This window comes from Penicillium brevicompactum (genome assembly GCF_028827555.1).
Source record: "Penicillium brevicompactum strain IBT 35665 chromosome Unknown utg000002l_segment0_segment0, whole genome shotgun sequence".
In the NCBI taxonomy this organism is placed as follows: domain Eukaryota; kingdom Fungi; phylum Ascomycota; class Eurotiomycetes; order Eurotiales; family Aspergillaceae; genus Penicillium; species Penicillium brevicompactum.
In genome coordinates this window covers 2,464,862-2,479,498 of record NW_026623205.1, presented here as the reverse complement: position 1 = coordinate 2,479,498, position 14,637 = coordinate 2,464,862, and the positions used below count along the sequence as shown (strand labels likewise).

The 14,637-nt window shown below is 49.4% G+C and overlaps 9 protein-coding genes across 9 annotated transcripts; 5 read left to right on the top strand and 4 right to left on the bottom strand.

Moving 5' to 3' along the window:
* Window positions 1-228: 228 nt before the first annotated feature.
* Window positions 229-1,173, top strand: N7506_003605 (metallophosphatase domain-containing protein; the record flags this gene model as incomplete). The annotated part of the gene is made up of 1 exon (XM_056952900.1): window positions 229-1,173. One exon carries the CDS (start codon window positions 229-231, stop codon window positions 1,171-1,173), a length of 945 nt encoding a protein of 314 aa, XP_056814592.1.
* A 499-nt stretch (window positions 1,174-1,672) lies between these two features.
* On the bottom strand, window positions 1,673-2,482 carry N7506_003604 (translationally-controlled tumor protein; the record flags this gene model as incomplete). The annotated part of the gene is made up of 4 exons (XM_056952899.1): window positions 1,673-1,757; window positions 1,817-1,976; window positions 2,084-2,360; window positions 2,468-2,482. 4 exons carry the CDS (start codon window positions 2,480-2,482, stop codon window positions 1,673-1,675), a joined length of 537 nt encoding a protein of 178 aa, XP_056814591.1.
* Window positions 2,483-3,323: 841 nt separating this feature from the next.
* Window positions 3,324-4,644, top strand: sur2 (sphingosine hydroxylase; the record flags this gene model as incomplete). The annotated part of the gene is made up of 2 exons (XM_056952898.1): window positions 3,324-4,014; window positions 4,067-4,644. 2 exons carry the CDS (start codon window positions 3,324-3,326, stop codon window positions 4,642-4,644), a joined length of 1,269 nt encoding a protein of 422 aa, XP_056814590.1.
* Window positions 4,645-5,093: 449 nt separating this feature from the next.
* N7506_003602 (uncharacterized protein) lies at window positions 5,094-6,443 on the bottom strand (the record flags this gene model as incomplete). The annotated part of the gene is made up of 2 exons (XM_056952897.1): window positions 5,094-5,505; window positions 5,569-6,443. 2 exons carry the CDS (start codon window positions 6,441-6,443, stop codon window positions 5,094-5,096), a joined length of 1,287 nt encoding a protein of 428 aa, XP_056814589.1.
* Window positions 6,444-7,042: 599 nt separating this feature from the next.
* Window positions 7,043-7,477, top strand: N7506_003601 (uncharacterized protein; the record flags this gene model as incomplete). The annotated part of the gene is made up of 1 exon (XM_056952896.1): window positions 7,043-7,477. The coding sequence occupies one exon, from the start codon at window positions 7,043-7,045 to the stop codon at window positions 7,475-7,477; it is 435 nt and encodes a 144-aa protein (XP_056814588.1).
* A 600-nt stretch (window positions 7,478-8,077) lies between these two features.
* On the top strand, window positions 8,078-9,432 carry N7506_003600 (uncharacterized protein; the record flags this gene model as incomplete). Its single annotated transcript, XM_056952895.1, has 2 exons — window positions 8,078-8,589; window positions 8,643-9,432. The coding sequence occupies 2 exons, from the start codon at window positions 8,078-8,080 to the stop codon at window positions 9,430-9,432; spliced, it is 1,302 nt and encodes a 433-aa protein (XP_056814587.1).
* Window positions 9,433-9,492: 60 nt separating this feature from the next.
* Window positions 9,493-10,844, bottom strand: N7506_003599 (WD40 repeat domain-containing protein; the record flags this gene model as incomplete). Its single annotated transcript, XM_056952894.1, has 3 exons — window positions 9,493-10,545; window positions 10,593-10,755; window positions 10,804-10,844. The coding sequence occupies 3 exons, from the start codon at window positions 10,842-10,844 to the stop codon at window positions 9,493-9,495; spliced, it is 1,257 nt and encodes a 418-aa protein (XP_056814586.1).
* Window positions 10,845-11,220: 376 nt separating this feature from the next.
* N7506_003598 (RNA-binding signal recognition particle subunit SEC65) lies at window positions 11,221-12,186 on the bottom strand (the record flags this gene model as incomplete). The annotated part of the gene is made up of 2 exons (XM_056952893.1): window positions 11,221-11,657; window positions 11,733-12,186. The coding sequence occupies 2 exons, from the start codon at window positions 12,184-12,186 to the stop codon at window positions 11,221-11,223; spliced, it is 891 nt and encodes a 296-aa protein (XP_056814585.1).
* Window positions 12,187-12,849: 663 nt separating this feature from the next.
* On the top strand, window positions 12,850-14,434 carry N7506_003597 (aminotransferase, class III; the record flags this gene model as incomplete). The annotated part of the gene is made up of 5 exons (XM_056952892.1): window positions 12,850-12,856; window positions 12,904-13,209; window positions 13,269-13,615; window positions 13,666-14,118; window positions 14,177-14,434. The coding sequence occupies 5 exons, from the start codon at window positions 12,850-12,852 to the stop codon at window positions 14,432-14,434; spliced, it is 1,371 nt and encodes a 456-aa protein (XP_056814584.1).
* Window positions 14,435-14,637: the final 203 nt, after the last annotated feature.

Below are 14,637 nucleotides of genomic sequence, written 5' to 3'. Positions count from 1 at the left end.
CGTAATGTCTCAATATACTAAGTACACGGAGTACAGGGAAAGAAAGTGGGTATAAATAGCATTTTGACTTGCGATGTTGTCAGCATGAGATAATTGATGTCTTCCATGGATTTGACTCCTTCCTATGCCGTCCCCGATTGAATCAAGCTTCACCATGGCCACTTGCACTTTTCAAAACACCCCATGAAACTCCATCGTCGACAGGCTTTTCGAGGCCAGTGAATTCAAATGTCGCTAACTACAGAGAAAACAGCTCCAACCGTCAAAACCCGATTTCTGGTGCTTTCCGACACCCATGGGCTGGACACTCTCCCCGAGATTGTTTCGCATCAATACGCAGATGTAGTGCTTCACTGCGGAGATCTCACAACCGAATCGAAGATAGAAGAGTTCAAAGCCTCGATTCGACTCATACAGGCCCTGAATGCCCCACTCAAGCTTACCATTGCTGGAAACCACGACTTCACCATGGACATACCGATGTTCCAGAAGAAGGTGGCAGAGGCTCAACCTTTGGAACCTGAGCTAGTTCAACAGGTCTATGGATCTCATGGAGAGGCGAGGAAGCTGTTTGACGAGCAACAAGACAAAGCCATTGTATTTTTGGATGAGGGTTCTCATTCTTTTCATCTAAGCAACGGTGCTCGGTTGAATATCTACGCTAGTCCTTTCACGCCATCACTGGGCGATTGGGGATTCCAGTACCACCCTGACCGCGGACATGACTTTCGCATTGCCAACGCCGATATTGTAATGACCCATGGTCCACCCAGAGGTATATTGGATTACACACACTCTGGAAATCGTGCTGGGTGCCCTCACCTTTTCGAGGCTATAGCACGATCCCAACCTCGACCACTGATGCATTGCTTTGGTCATATTCACGAGGGCTGGGGTGCAAAAATGGTCAAATGGCGAGATCAAATCAGTAAAAAGCCTTCTCACCTGACCGATATTGACAACGGGAACTCCTGTCTCATATCCACACTGACCGCTATCAAAGGTAGGGGTAAGGTCGCAAGTCTATATTCTACAGGTCATTGCTCTGGGGATCCGCGTCCGATGCAGCGAAACGCGGAGACCCTATTTGTCAATGCCTCTATGCAAGGGTCCGAGGATCTCCCGATACAACCGTCGTGGCTTGTTGATCTTGAGCTGCCAGCAGCATCTTGATCCCTGGCCAAGGTTTCTCGTCTTCCAAAAAGTCGACAATTCTGATTCTAGCTGTCGAAGAGTTCCGTTCTACAATGCACATTATTATGACATATGCACTTACAACATGCCGTGCCATCGTATCACTTTTCAAGCCGAATGAGACTATCATTCAGCAGAGCTGGTACCAACAAAGGTTGTCCAAAAACATCGACGTTTTCGCTAGATAGCACTCAGTATTGACACACATCCAAGCTTTCATCTAATATTCTAGCAGCCCCCGAGGCCTTCAATTCCTTCGGCAGTTCAACTACTAGGGTGACTACAAATGTTCAAGGTGTGAGGTGGCATGGCAATGTATTCATGAAGCGTAAGTCTTGACGATCAAAAGAACCAGTAGCAAGAACAGGAATTTACAAGAGCCAGAATTAAATATGACAGTCTCAGTGCAAATGTATCCTGCGTCTGAAATGTATTTCGCCACTTTTTGACCGCATCGTATGGGTTTTCGCGAAAACGCTTAAACCTTGGTCTCCTTGAGACCGTGCTTCCAGACAATGGCGTAGGGGGTGACACCATCCTCGCGGAAGTTGATCAGGACGTATCTAGAAGAATCAAAAGTCAGTTCGTATTCCAAGAAAGCGAAAAAAAAAGGTTGACGTACTGTCCAGAGTGGGCCTCGGGACCCTCACCGACCATGAAGTCGAGATCTCCGTGCATGTCGACGAGGTACTTCATGGCCTTGGCAGCACCATCCTTGAACTCATTCTGCTCCTTCTCGGGCAGGTTCGGGAGGACCTCCTTGTTGATTCTCTTGAGGTAGTCTAGAAACCATCGAGTTAGCAAAAGGAACATCACAACAAGATTTTCCTCATATCAACGTGACCGAAGCCCCAGTATGATACGAGGCACACATCGAGGATTGACGTACTCTTGAGGTTGTTCTTGAAGAGGTCCTTGGAAGGAGGGCTGTCCTGCAACCACTGGAGACGGAACTGGTCCTCGATGTCGTGGACCATCTTCATCTCGTGCTCGCCGCTGTCCTCCTCAGCCTCCTCAGCGGAGGGGTTGGCACCCTCAAGCTGGATATCCTCGCCACCGACGCGCTTGCTGTACTTGCGGCAATCGCACTCCCAGAGAATAGGGTGGAGGGGGTTGGGCTTCAGATCGAAGGTATCGGCGACCAGCTCGTCACCGGTGAGGGCATCCTAATTGGTATGGTCAGATTCAATTCAACTCCCATTGGGAAAGTGAGGGGCGTGGTCAAAGGCTTGTACCACGAGAACACAGGTTGGGGGGACCACAAGACACTTACAGTGTAGATAATCATTTTGAAGGTATTGGGGGTATTGAGGAGAAAAAAAGAAGGTGAATAGGCTGGGGAAAGGAAAGAAGGAAAAAAAAAAAAACAGAAAGATTTTCTTAGATTTTATCCAAGTGGGGGACGGACCCGTGGACCGGAGAGAGGGGGGGTTTGCACTGTTTGTTCTCCCGCCACAGGCTAGAGCGTTCACAGACAAGACAGACTTCTACTCCGTACTACTAACACTTCTTTGGTATAGCAATTTTTATTTTCTTGAGACAATGCTAGTCTTTTTTTTTCCCACAATGCCAAGATACTCCAATTTGAATTCTTCGCAAGTCAATTGTAGAAAGTAACGAACATCAAATATTCAACTCCTCCGATTGGTTCATTTCTATTTACAAGATGGTGGTGCCTGATTCCTGAGGCATATATGAAGGTTCTTGAATGAATACCATACGTTACCGTATTGTTGAACCTTATCAACCCAATAAAGTCTAAAATGCGGTACTGTAACTTTGACCACGCCACCTGGGCCGCCATCTCCGGGTCCCATTATCTCCTGATTTGGGTTATCTGGGAATCTTCAATCTTCAATCTTCAATCTTACATATCCTTTCCTTCATCATTATCAGATCCTGTTTGCTTTCTTGGAACCGGCGCTGAAAGGTTCTTGGCGCATCACACCTAATCTCCCGTCGCGCCTGCTACCCGTCAGCTTCCGGACTCGGCGTGGCAGTTGCAAGCGTACATTCTCTTTTTCTTATCCTGATCTGCCCTCTCGATTCTCTCCTTTGATACTCCGAGCTTTCCAATATTTCACACCCTACATCATTAGCGCTCCTCAACAATCACCCACTCTGCCATCATGGCCGTCAACGCATCCGTCGCGTTCGATCTCCCTCCGCTCCCGACTTACACTCTGAGAACGCGGCAGGACCTGATTGCCGCCGTGCCCGATAACATCCTCACCCTGATTTTGCCGATCGTCGCCTACTGGGGCTTGTCCATGATCTACCACTATCTGGATGTGAACGATTACTTCGTCCAGTACCGCCTGCATACCCCGGCGGAGGTCCTCAAGAGAAACAAAGTTACCCGGTGGGAAGTTGTCCGTGATGTCGTTATACAGCAGGTGATCCAGACTGTGGCTGGCTTGGCTTTCTTATGGTTTGATTCCGAAGAGACCGTGGGACGCGAGGAGTACGATGTCGCCGTCTGGGCCCAACGATTGCGCATCCTCCAAAAGGCCATTCCATCATTACTAGCTCTTGCCGGAGTTGACGCCGCGGGCCTTGCAACGTCCCTCTCTCAGAGCGGTTACACCATGCTGGCCGGCGCTATCGCCGGTGGCTCGTATCCTGGAGTGACCCAGTCTCTGGTCTTGGATACCGGCGTGAAGACAGTGGTTCCCGCCTTCACTGGCTGGGAACTCACAGTCGCGGGCCTCATCTACTGGTACCTGGTTCCCACTTTGCAGTTCATTTTGGCGATCTGCATTGTGGATACCTGGCAGTACTTCCTTCACAGAGCTATGCATCTCAACCGATGGCTCTACGGTATGCTGACCTTGACCTCGATAAGCTATCTTGATTCTAATCATCATCACAGTGACATTCCATTCCCGCCATCACCGTCTCTATGTTCCCTACGCATTTGGCGCTCTCTACAACCACCCCTTTGAGGGATTCTTGCTGGACACTGCCGGAACTGGAATTGGATTTTTGGTGTCTGGGATGACCACCCGCCAAGCTATGTGGTTCTTCACAATTTCGACTATCAAAACAGTCGATGACCACTGCGGATACGAATTCCCATGGGACCCGCTGCAGCATTTTACTTCCAACAATGCCGCCTACCACGATATCCACCACCAGAGCTGGGGTATCAAGACCAATTTCTCCCAACCCTTCTTCATTTTCTGGGATCGTTTACTCGGCACCCAGTGGACGGGTGATGCCACACAGCGCTATGAACGTGCCCGTGAAAACGCACAGAAGCAGGTGGACCTCGACGCCGCCAAGGCACCCGAAGTCGTCCCAGCCGTGATTGTGACAGAAGAACGAGTGCCTGAGCCAGTTGTGGTTTCAACAGAAGGCCCCGCTGCACGCACCCGACTGCGTCGAAAGACGGTCGACAGCCTCAAGGGCCCGAGTCATGGGGTTCCTGGAAGTGTGCTCCACAACTAAACCCTAATGAAACGAACCTAAAAATGCGCCCATCTGTTTATGCATCCCATTCCCGTCCCTGGAGCTGCTGGCCGTCTCCGCCAGACTGTGGGGCCTTCTGTCATCTTTTTTTTTTTGTATATGGGACAAGGAGCCCAGTGTATTAATACTTTACTATGTGCCTGTCAACGCTCTGTACATGGTTTGCTCCATGACCTACTGTCAATAATGTTTATTTTATTTTACACCTACAAGTTTGGGTTCCGTTCAACGCATCGCATTCTCAACTATTAAACGAGGACTACGGAGTAAGGGTGGTGTGCTTTCGACTCACACACTGAGGCCACCGAGGTAAAGTTGCATGGCTGCCTCGAGAATCGAATGAATCAAACAACTAAACAACAGCAAAATTGATGGAAACCAGAACACAAAACATGCAAACAATCAAGCCAAAAAGCAAACAAAACTGATCAATCTTTCTCCTTGTTGCAGAGCATGCTCCAGGTATCCATCGCAGCCGCCAAGTTCTCAGGCGCATGAGGATGATTCGGCCCTTCTTTCTCCTCACAACTCTCATACTCTGCATCAGAGTCATCAGATTGGTAATCACGATACGGATTCATCCCCATGTTGCGATACATATCAGTCATCTCATCAACAGCATCAATCGCCTCCGAAGGAACGCTACTCTTCTTCCATGACGCCCCAGCCGGAGGATAATAGCTATCCTGGAAACTCTCGATCTGATCCGCGACAAGCTTCGTAAGCTTCTCAACTTCAGAGGACCCTGCACTCGCTCTGGCTTGCCCGTTCAGAACGAACTTCCGAAGGTGTGGCGAATCGGACGGATCCAAACTGCTCTTCGATCCCGTCTGACCTCCACTGTGCCCTTCATCAGTGTCAGTGCGAGACTTCGATCTTGGCCTGAGTGGTTCTATGACATACCTGTCGGCAGGATGAGGCTCGTGAATCGACCGCGGGGCTTGGCCTTGTGCGGCCTGCCTTCCCTTGCTTGAATTCGTGTCTGATTCGCTCCAGTGGCTGGTCGGCTCGTCGTCACCCTGATTCCTCGGATCACGGTGGTGACGTACTTTCGGACGACGACGTCTCCGACCATGCTGCGCTTCCATTGTCTTGGTGCACGCTTTGCGTGTCGCTTTCATGATGAAAGCGAAGTGACTGGACGTATCGTACATCTCGACCATATCGTTCGGGAACCGATCGATACATCCATCGACGAAACTCATTAGTCGACGCGGGATATGCTTCTTTCGAGTCTGGGTGCGAGCCAGGATCGCAATGCGCAGATTGCGCAGTGCGTCTCTGTCGGTTGCAACTCGACCGATCATACATCCCTGGCAACGACTACTTTCGAACTTCCACGCAGTCTCGTACTCTGCTTCTCTCTTGTCGTACTTTGTCCACATTCCCCGCATAGCTTGCAGCCTCTTTATAATGACTGCGTCAATGGGCTTCTGTAGCTCTGGGTATGCTTCGTATCGGAGGAGGTGATGACAGACTTCGCGATGCACGAGGTGGTGGAGGTCATACATGAACTCGGCGTTGAGGCCTTGGTGTACGTCACACAGCTCGTTGTTCTTGCGGGATAAACGCTCACGGCGCATGCCTTTGGGCAGATCACTGATGAGGCGCCTGATTTTGTCTTCGGTCTTGTCATTTGGTTTGCCTAGGTGGAATATCTCGGTTAGCTTTTTCAAGTCTTCTTTGCGTAGCTCGTCCACCCACTGAGGGTTGCTGCTTGGGAAGATTAGTTGTCTCAAGTCCTTGGTCGAGCTCTTCCGCTCGCTGTCTTTACCCATGTTGCACTGAGTGAAGGTGGAAGGAGGTGGAATTGTGTATAGCAAAGTAGAATATCAATATCTGGTAAGTCGTCAATATCAGTTAGCAATGCCTAGTAGGGATCAGTGTTGAGTGTGTGTATTCAATGTCGGTCTGTTGCAAATGTATGCAGCTGTGTACTTCCAGATGGGAAAATTCTTCTTCAGGGCGGCCTCCTTTTTATACTTCACTCGCTACCTACTGAGGTCGACTACAAATCGCTCTCCATAAGACTTCCAAGACAATAGGATTGTTTCGCTCTTCCTCATTTTCCATTCATCCTGACAGGCGTGTGCCATTCACCTTACCATTTGGCAACAACAAAGCCCATTGATGATCTCCAATATCTCCATTCTCAATGACATTCATTAAAACAAAGAGCTCATCTCTCCTCATTTCATGAATACTTCAATACAGCTCCAGAAGTCTCAATCACCATTGTTCCATTCCTTCCCCCAGCACCAACACTAAAGCATGCAACTCTGCCTACTATTTAAAATACTCGACCTCCTTCCTGTCTCACACTTCCCAACTTGATCCCCCTCACTCCTCATTCCTCATTTGCCATTCACCATTCGCCATGGGTTTATTTTACTCGAAGCCAAAGCCCCAACCGGCACCTGCAAAGGCTCCCATGAAATACTACCGCGGCCTCTTCTTCACCCGCTCAGGTCGAAACATCCTCGAAGAAGCCAAACCCACCATCCCCCTCCAATGGGTGACCGTTTTCTTCGACTGGCCTGACCGCGTCCACAACGACGCAAACCTCATGCTTTGCGTCATTGCCAAAATTCGTGCTGGAAAGGGTCTCATTGCGCCTGAGCCCATGCATCATGATCAACGATGGTGCATGTCGTTCCGGATCCCGAGTCACTACAATGCTGCGGATACTTCTATTGCTGCAATTGCAGTGACCATTGCGTTTTGGCACAGGGATCAGATTCTTAACCATGGACATTATATTGATCGGAGATATGTGTTCCGTATGACCAACCATCCGAGGTGGGGTGTTTAGGCTTTGGGGATTTGTTTCTGTCTTGAATTATGGTATGTTCTTTTGATTCGTGCTTTTCGTCTCATTCCTTCCAAGCAGTTGTCTCAAGATGGCTCTTTCTATGTTCATGTTGGGCTGGGTTGAGACATATTCAGTCTAGTTCAATTCCCGCTGACGTTTTGGACACAGAAATACAAACCACACACGTCCTCGATACAAATCCGGTCAACCCCCTGTTCAAGGACACTCCTATGTGCCCTGGTCCCAAAGTTGGTGGTGGATATCAAAGCATTTCCCACTATTTTCCCGACAACTCTGACAACTTCGGTGGTGGCCACAGAAACTAATCCGACGACCTCTCTTTCGGTCCTTTCATGAGAACCGAGCATTGTTGTTCATGGCGGAGGGGTGTGTCTCTGGGAGTTCAACCGCAGATATCATTAGAATCAATGAATAAATAATGTCCATCAATGCTGAAACAGTCTTAGAATAAGTCAAGTAGAATCACATGTAGAAGGCACGGTCAAGGTATCACATGACAAACCGCTAGGCCTCAGCTTCAGCTTACCTTCTTCCTTCTTCTGTAACACACTGGAGTACACAGAGTACACTCGTCCCACAATGACCTGCCAGGGCGAGGAGGGTACACCGTTACCCTACACTGCCTCGCCGATCAAACTACTATGGAACGACCTACTGTTATTCGTGAGCCTCATCAGGTACCTGCCAGGCATCTTCCTACCCCTGCACCTATGTCGCACCGACCCTCTAGATGAGTTCTACCCATCGATTCACAATATATTCATCGTGGGAGTCCATTTATTTCTCATGGTATTCCAGGTGGTATTCCTGATCTCTCTTCCGCTCCTGGTGATTTGCCTGGTCCCCGGGCTTTGGATCCTGGCTTACACGATTCTTGGACTGGCATTCAGTTACACAGCCGTCATGGTGTTGTTAAATGGCTTCGAGCAAGTTTTGGTTTCTCAAGTACCCGTGGCCGAGCAGCCAGGGCACGATCGGGAATGTTGGTTGTATATAAATGGGATTGCGGCGGGGCACCGATGGGTCCAGATGAATGTCGATCAGCTGTCATATACATTTGGTCGGAAAGTGACAGGGGTCCACAATCGCACGTAAGTGAGAATTCGCTTGATTTCATGGCTGTGGTTAGTACTAATATATCCAGCGCTGGTATTGTGTTTGATCTGATTGAATGTTTGATTCAACGAGATTTCTCATATGCCACCGGCGATATCCGCCGGGCATATGCGCTAGTGAAGAAAGCGCTCTTGGACCCGGAATGCGACAAGGTCGTTTTACTACTTCATAGCCAAGGTGGGATCGAAGGCGGACTAATCATCGACTGGCTTTTGGATGAATTACCGCATGCTCTGCTCCGCCACCTGGAGGTGTATACTTTCGGCAATGCGGCGAATCATTTCAATAATCCGCGCTGGACGAAACTGGCAAGACCCGAGTTGCTTCAGACGCCTGATCTTGTGCATCAATTTGGCCAATCTATAGGTCATATTGAGCATTACGCTAACTCGGGCGATATCGTGGCTCTCGGGGGTGTACTTCACTTTGTGGACATTCCTAATCGATATATGGGTCGGCTATTTGTTCGTCCGAATTCAGGGCATCTGCTCAATATGCACTACTTGAGCACTATGTTCACTCTCGGTCCGGATATGAAAGTCCTTGAATCGAATCCGTTCATGGATATGGAGGTCGAGCCGTGGGCAACGGCTGGAATCAATGGATACAGTGGTCCTCCGCACAGGGTGCGGTATCGACCTACTGTCGCCCGAGACGAGGCTTTTCTTCCCGCTGCCTTGAGTCGGCAGCAGTTCCAACCAAATGGAACCAGTCGAGTCCTGCGTGTGAAGGATTTCAGTCGGCTTTGGCAGTATAGGAATGGAGGATCTCCCCGCGAGCACAGGCCGATCGATCAACAGGATGATTTTTTCTCTTGATTAGCTAGTATACATATACAAGGTGACCATCGCCGTTTGAATTACCACAACCGTCTCTTGCTACATCCAAACTCGGATGCTAGCGTCTATACTCCCGACAGCGACCACATGTGAAGTTCCCTGAGTGGACCGTATACTCGGTCCCCAACGTATAGAAGTTAAAAACCTGGACGACCCGACGATTGTCCTCACCAAGCGAGCCTCGTTCGACAAATCCCAACACCGTATTGTCCGATCATCACCAACGCTTATCAGAAATTTGCCTTGAGGATGAAAAGCCAACCCCCGAACCCAAGTATCATGACCTTCAAGCGTCTTGATCAACCCGCCCCTCTCATTCCATAACTTGATATGATTGTCTCTCGACCCAGTCGCCACAAAAATCTCTCGTCCAGATAACTTCATCGATCCCAACTTGGCCATATGACCATGACTCGATTGCGGCGCAACAGCACAACACTCAATCGGACCCGAATGCCCAATAAGTCTCGCCGTGACCTCCCCAGACGATATATCCCAAATCTGAGCCATTCGATCATTACCAGCAGACACGACATACCCACCATCCAACGAAACCGAAATATCTCGAATCCAATCCCCCTGCGAATCAATAGTCCGAAGACAATACCCGCTCACAACATCCCAGATTCGAATCGACCCGTCCCGTCCAGCGGATACTAGCTTCCCACTGGGTAAGAAGCGCACTGCGGAAACAGTGTGATCATGTCCACACAGCGTCCGCACATTGACGTAGCTATTACTAGGATCCCAGATCTTGATAGTTAGATCACTTGAGCAGGACGCTAAGCGCGTATGCTCGTGGGGACCACCATAGTCAACACCCAGAACGGGTAATCTGTGTCCCTTAAGGGATCGTTCTAGTTGACCGTGCTCCCAGTCCCAGATTTTGACAGTGCAGTCCTCAGAACCCGAGGCCAGAGAGGAATGGTTTGGGTGGAAGGCTACGCAAGTGACTTGCTTTTGATGAGATTGCAATTTTTGCTTGGCTTCGCCTTCTGGGAGCCAATTGGCGGCGTCTTCGTGTGAGTGGATGGTTGCCACGGATTGCAGTTTTGTTTCTAGGTCTGTGACCTTGGATTCCAGTTCGAATATCTGTGCGTGTGAGCAATGTGTATCGTTGTGGAATTAAAGAAACTTACTCGTTTTTGAAGACGCATTACAGATGTCCATTTTCGCTCTAGGATGCCTTCGTATTTCGCTCGAGTCACGTCGTCGAAGTTCTCACCCACTGATAGCTCTTCTTGGAGAATTTTCGTGCTTTCGATGTTTATAGATGATAAGTATGCAATCAAAGACTTGTGCCTGTAGTCGATTAGATCATCGTGTTCAATGTGTGGATATAGCACCTACAGCTCCCCTGCTTGTCTGGCTGTGAGTACAGGACGCATCATTTTGAACGCAGTTGAATGTTATGATCAAAGACGCGTTCTGGTCTCAACTTACCTGAGTATGCTAGTTGGCCCCTTGCGGTTGCACAGGGTGATTCCGAGGTGGTTGGCCAGTTACCCAAGAGATAACGGGTACTGACAGGTTATCGCGTCCAGCAAAGATCTTCATCTCTATGGGGTAGACAGCGGACTACAAGACTTCAAGATGATCGAGGGTAGGTCATATTTTGGGTGGATGTACAAAATCATTTCAGATGCAGGTCTTGGTATCAAGGAATCTTCCTCCCCGAGTGCATCAAAGTATAAGAGAAAAAAAGCAACGCCCATCGCCATCAATGCAAGTGGAACAAAAGATCGAGAAAAGATCATAAATCATAGATCATCCTCTGCCCTTCTTCTTCTCCTTCTTCTTCTTATCAGCACCAGCCCCTGAGGGCTCGCCGCCACCCATGCCGCCCATACCACCCAGACCACCTAGTCCACCCAGCATATTACTCAGTCCACCCATACCACCCATCTGGCTCATCATCTGTGCCATGTTGCTCATGTCAGGCATCTCTGGCATACCAGGCTGGCCCTGCATGCCCTGCATTTCAGCCATGGCATCCTTAAGTGGGTTATCACTGACACCACCACCGCTGTAAGCAGGCGAGTGAATTGGCAAGATCTTGCCAATCTTCCAACCCCGCGGGGCAGCCGGGGCAGCGGGCAGCTTCTCAGGCATAGGCAAGCCACGAATCCGTAACCGGTAAGGCGATTGTTCGTTGGTCGGGTTAGCCTTCAAGAACTGCGCGACAAGAATATAAAGATGATGTTCTGCATCAAAGCATTAGTTTCCATTCCACCAACACGCAATCAATTATTCTCTCGATCTCAGGCCACGTAACGTACTGTTCTTGATCTTGGAGTTGACCAATTGACCATTTTCATTCTTCAGCTGCACGCGCACGCGACCAGGGTTGGCCCAGTCCTTGGGATGCAATTTCTCGGGTTCCAGCCCCGCGTTCAAGCCTAGCATTTGGACCGCGTCCACAATGTCTCTGGCAAGAGGGTTTTCCACCGCGAGCTCCGCACCGACCTTGCGACCTTCGGCGCGGGTGCGTGTCTTGTCGAAGTACACGGGGTACAAGCATTGGAAGTGCTTGGGGATCTCGCGCTGTGGTTCAGGTGCGGGCATCGTGGGCATCGGCATCTGTTGGGGTTGAGGCGCCGGGGTGACCTTGGATGGAATGTTGGCGGGGGAGATGATGGCATTGCGGGGAAGGTCATCATCGGAATCGAAGCCGGGGGCGACCTCCTCTGGGTCGGAGTCAGAGACTTCCTCGATTTGGGCGTGATGCGACATGGCTGTGGAATGGAGGGGATGTCTGGGGAAGCGTGTGGCCAAGTAGCGGAATGGGCAGAATGTGTGTGCGGGCGGTGGGGATGTTGTCCAGTTGGTGGAATACTCTTGAAGGAACAGCTCTACGCAGATACTCGCCGTTACTTCCTTGGCTTTTCTTGAATAACATGGTCGAAACATGACCATATATGGTATCGAACATAGTTCCTGACCTCTTCATGGCCTTCATGAATTATTTTCATCCCTGTCTGAAAACACTGTGTGTGTATAGTTCTTAAATAGCGTGTCTTCAGCGGTCACATATAGAGACATGCATTGTATGCATTGTATTACTCGACTATACTAGGGATTATCTTTACATGACTCATTTTGTGTGTGAACCATTCTTCGCATCGAAACTCCGAATATGGTCAGATTGGACCAGATAAGACTGGATAGAAACGCCGAAAGAGACAACCCCACGGCAGATTGGCCCAGGGCCCTAGCTCCGGCCCTGAGCGAATCAAAGGCTCGGCATCTTCGGGATAGCCCACTAGCCCCGCAAGACACATTACCTCGGGCAAGTTACAGATCCATTGCTATATAAGGATCTTCATTTCCTTTCTTTCATACTCCTACTTACCATTGACACTTTTCATACATTCAATACATTATATACGCTTCATCATGTCTGGTATGTCAGGTATGCATTACTATACGCATCAATCTAACGTCTTCCAGTGACTGAACCTAAGAGCGCTGTCCTTCACCGGGATACACGCTTTATCCCGAAGAAGGCAATTGGCGGCAAAGGTAGCTATATCTTCCTCGAAGATGGAACCAAGTTCCTGGATTCAACGGGAGGTGCTGCTGTATCATGTCTAGGACATGGCAACCAGCAAGTCACGGACCTAATCAAAGAACAAATGGACCAATTGAGCTACTGCCATTCCGCATTCTTCGGCACTCAAGTTTCGGAAGATCTGGCCCAGCTCTTGGTGGAATCTACTGGTGGAAAGCTTTCAAAGCTTTTCGTAGTCAGCTCAGGTATGTCAAGACTTGTACCAACATGGTGGTCATGATCAGATTAACATAGACGTGTCCAGGCTCCGAGGCTGTTGAAGCAGCGCTCAAACTGGCACGCCAGTATTTCCTGGAACTCCCGACCCCCCAACCTGAGAGATATCGCTTCATCGGCCGTCTACCCTCGTACCATGGTACTACTCTGGGGGCTTTGTCTGCAGGTGGACATGTTCAGCGTCGGCAGCCATTCGAGCCTCTACTCTCGAAGAACACATCCCACGTCTCCCCTTGCTATGCTTATAGAAATAAGCTAGATGGTGAGTCGGATGCAGAGTATGTGGCTCGCCTTGCTGCCGAGCTGGATGCCGAGTTCCAACGCGTTGGACCGGAGACTGTTTGCGCATTCATTGCAGAGCCTGTTGTAGGCGCGGTATGATTCCCTGGCCCAAACTTAATGGCCGCTTCTGATTATCTGTTTAGGCACTTGGCTGTGTCCCTGCTGTACCCGGGTACTTCCGTGCAATGAAAGATGTTTGCGAGAAATATGGCGCTCTCTTCATCCTTGATGAGATTATGAGTGGTATGGGACGTTGCGGGACGCTTCATGCCTGGGAGCAGGAGGGTGTTGTTCCCGATATTCAGACTATTGGTAAGGGGCTGGGTGGTGGCTACGCCCCCGTGTCCGGAATCCTGATCGGTGATTCTATTGTCCAAACTATGGACAAGGGCACCGGAGTGTTCAGACATGGGCAGACATACCAGGGCCACCCAGTCTCATGTGCTGCTGCGTATGCTGTGCAAAAGACAATTCAAGAACAATCTCTCTTGGAAAACGTCAACGCTATGGGTGCTTACCTCGAAGCACAATTAAGGAAGACCTTCGAGAGCCATCCTCACGTCGGAGATATCCGTGGAAAAGGACTGTTTTGGGGTGTAAGTCGCAAGCCTTGAGTGTGGTTTTCAAAATCGATACATACTGACATTTGTACAGATGGAATTTGTGAAGGACAAGGCTACCAAAGAGCCGTTTGATCCCAAAGATCGTCTTTCTTTCCTCATTCAAGAGAAAGGACTGGAGCCCAAACATAGTGTCTCGCTTTACGGCTGCTCGGGCACTGTAGATGGAATCAGGGGAGATCATCTTGTGCTCGCCCCGCCATACATTGTGACTAAAGAGGAGATTGACATTCTGGTGGACACATTGGCGAAGGTTTTGGAAGAGATATTTGCCTCATTCGAAAAGCAATAAGATCTACATAATGCAGGAGCCACGCCTGGGTGTTTCTTCATATTCACCCTTGGAAGACATCGGGGGAGGCTGTTATATCAAGTGCTCACGAGATCATTTTTTAATTTAGACTATTCTCAAAATTAACAACCTTGGAATCTTTAACTAAATTAGGAACACTTTGAAAGTCAAATAAAGTCAAATAAACAGTGTTGGTATTTATC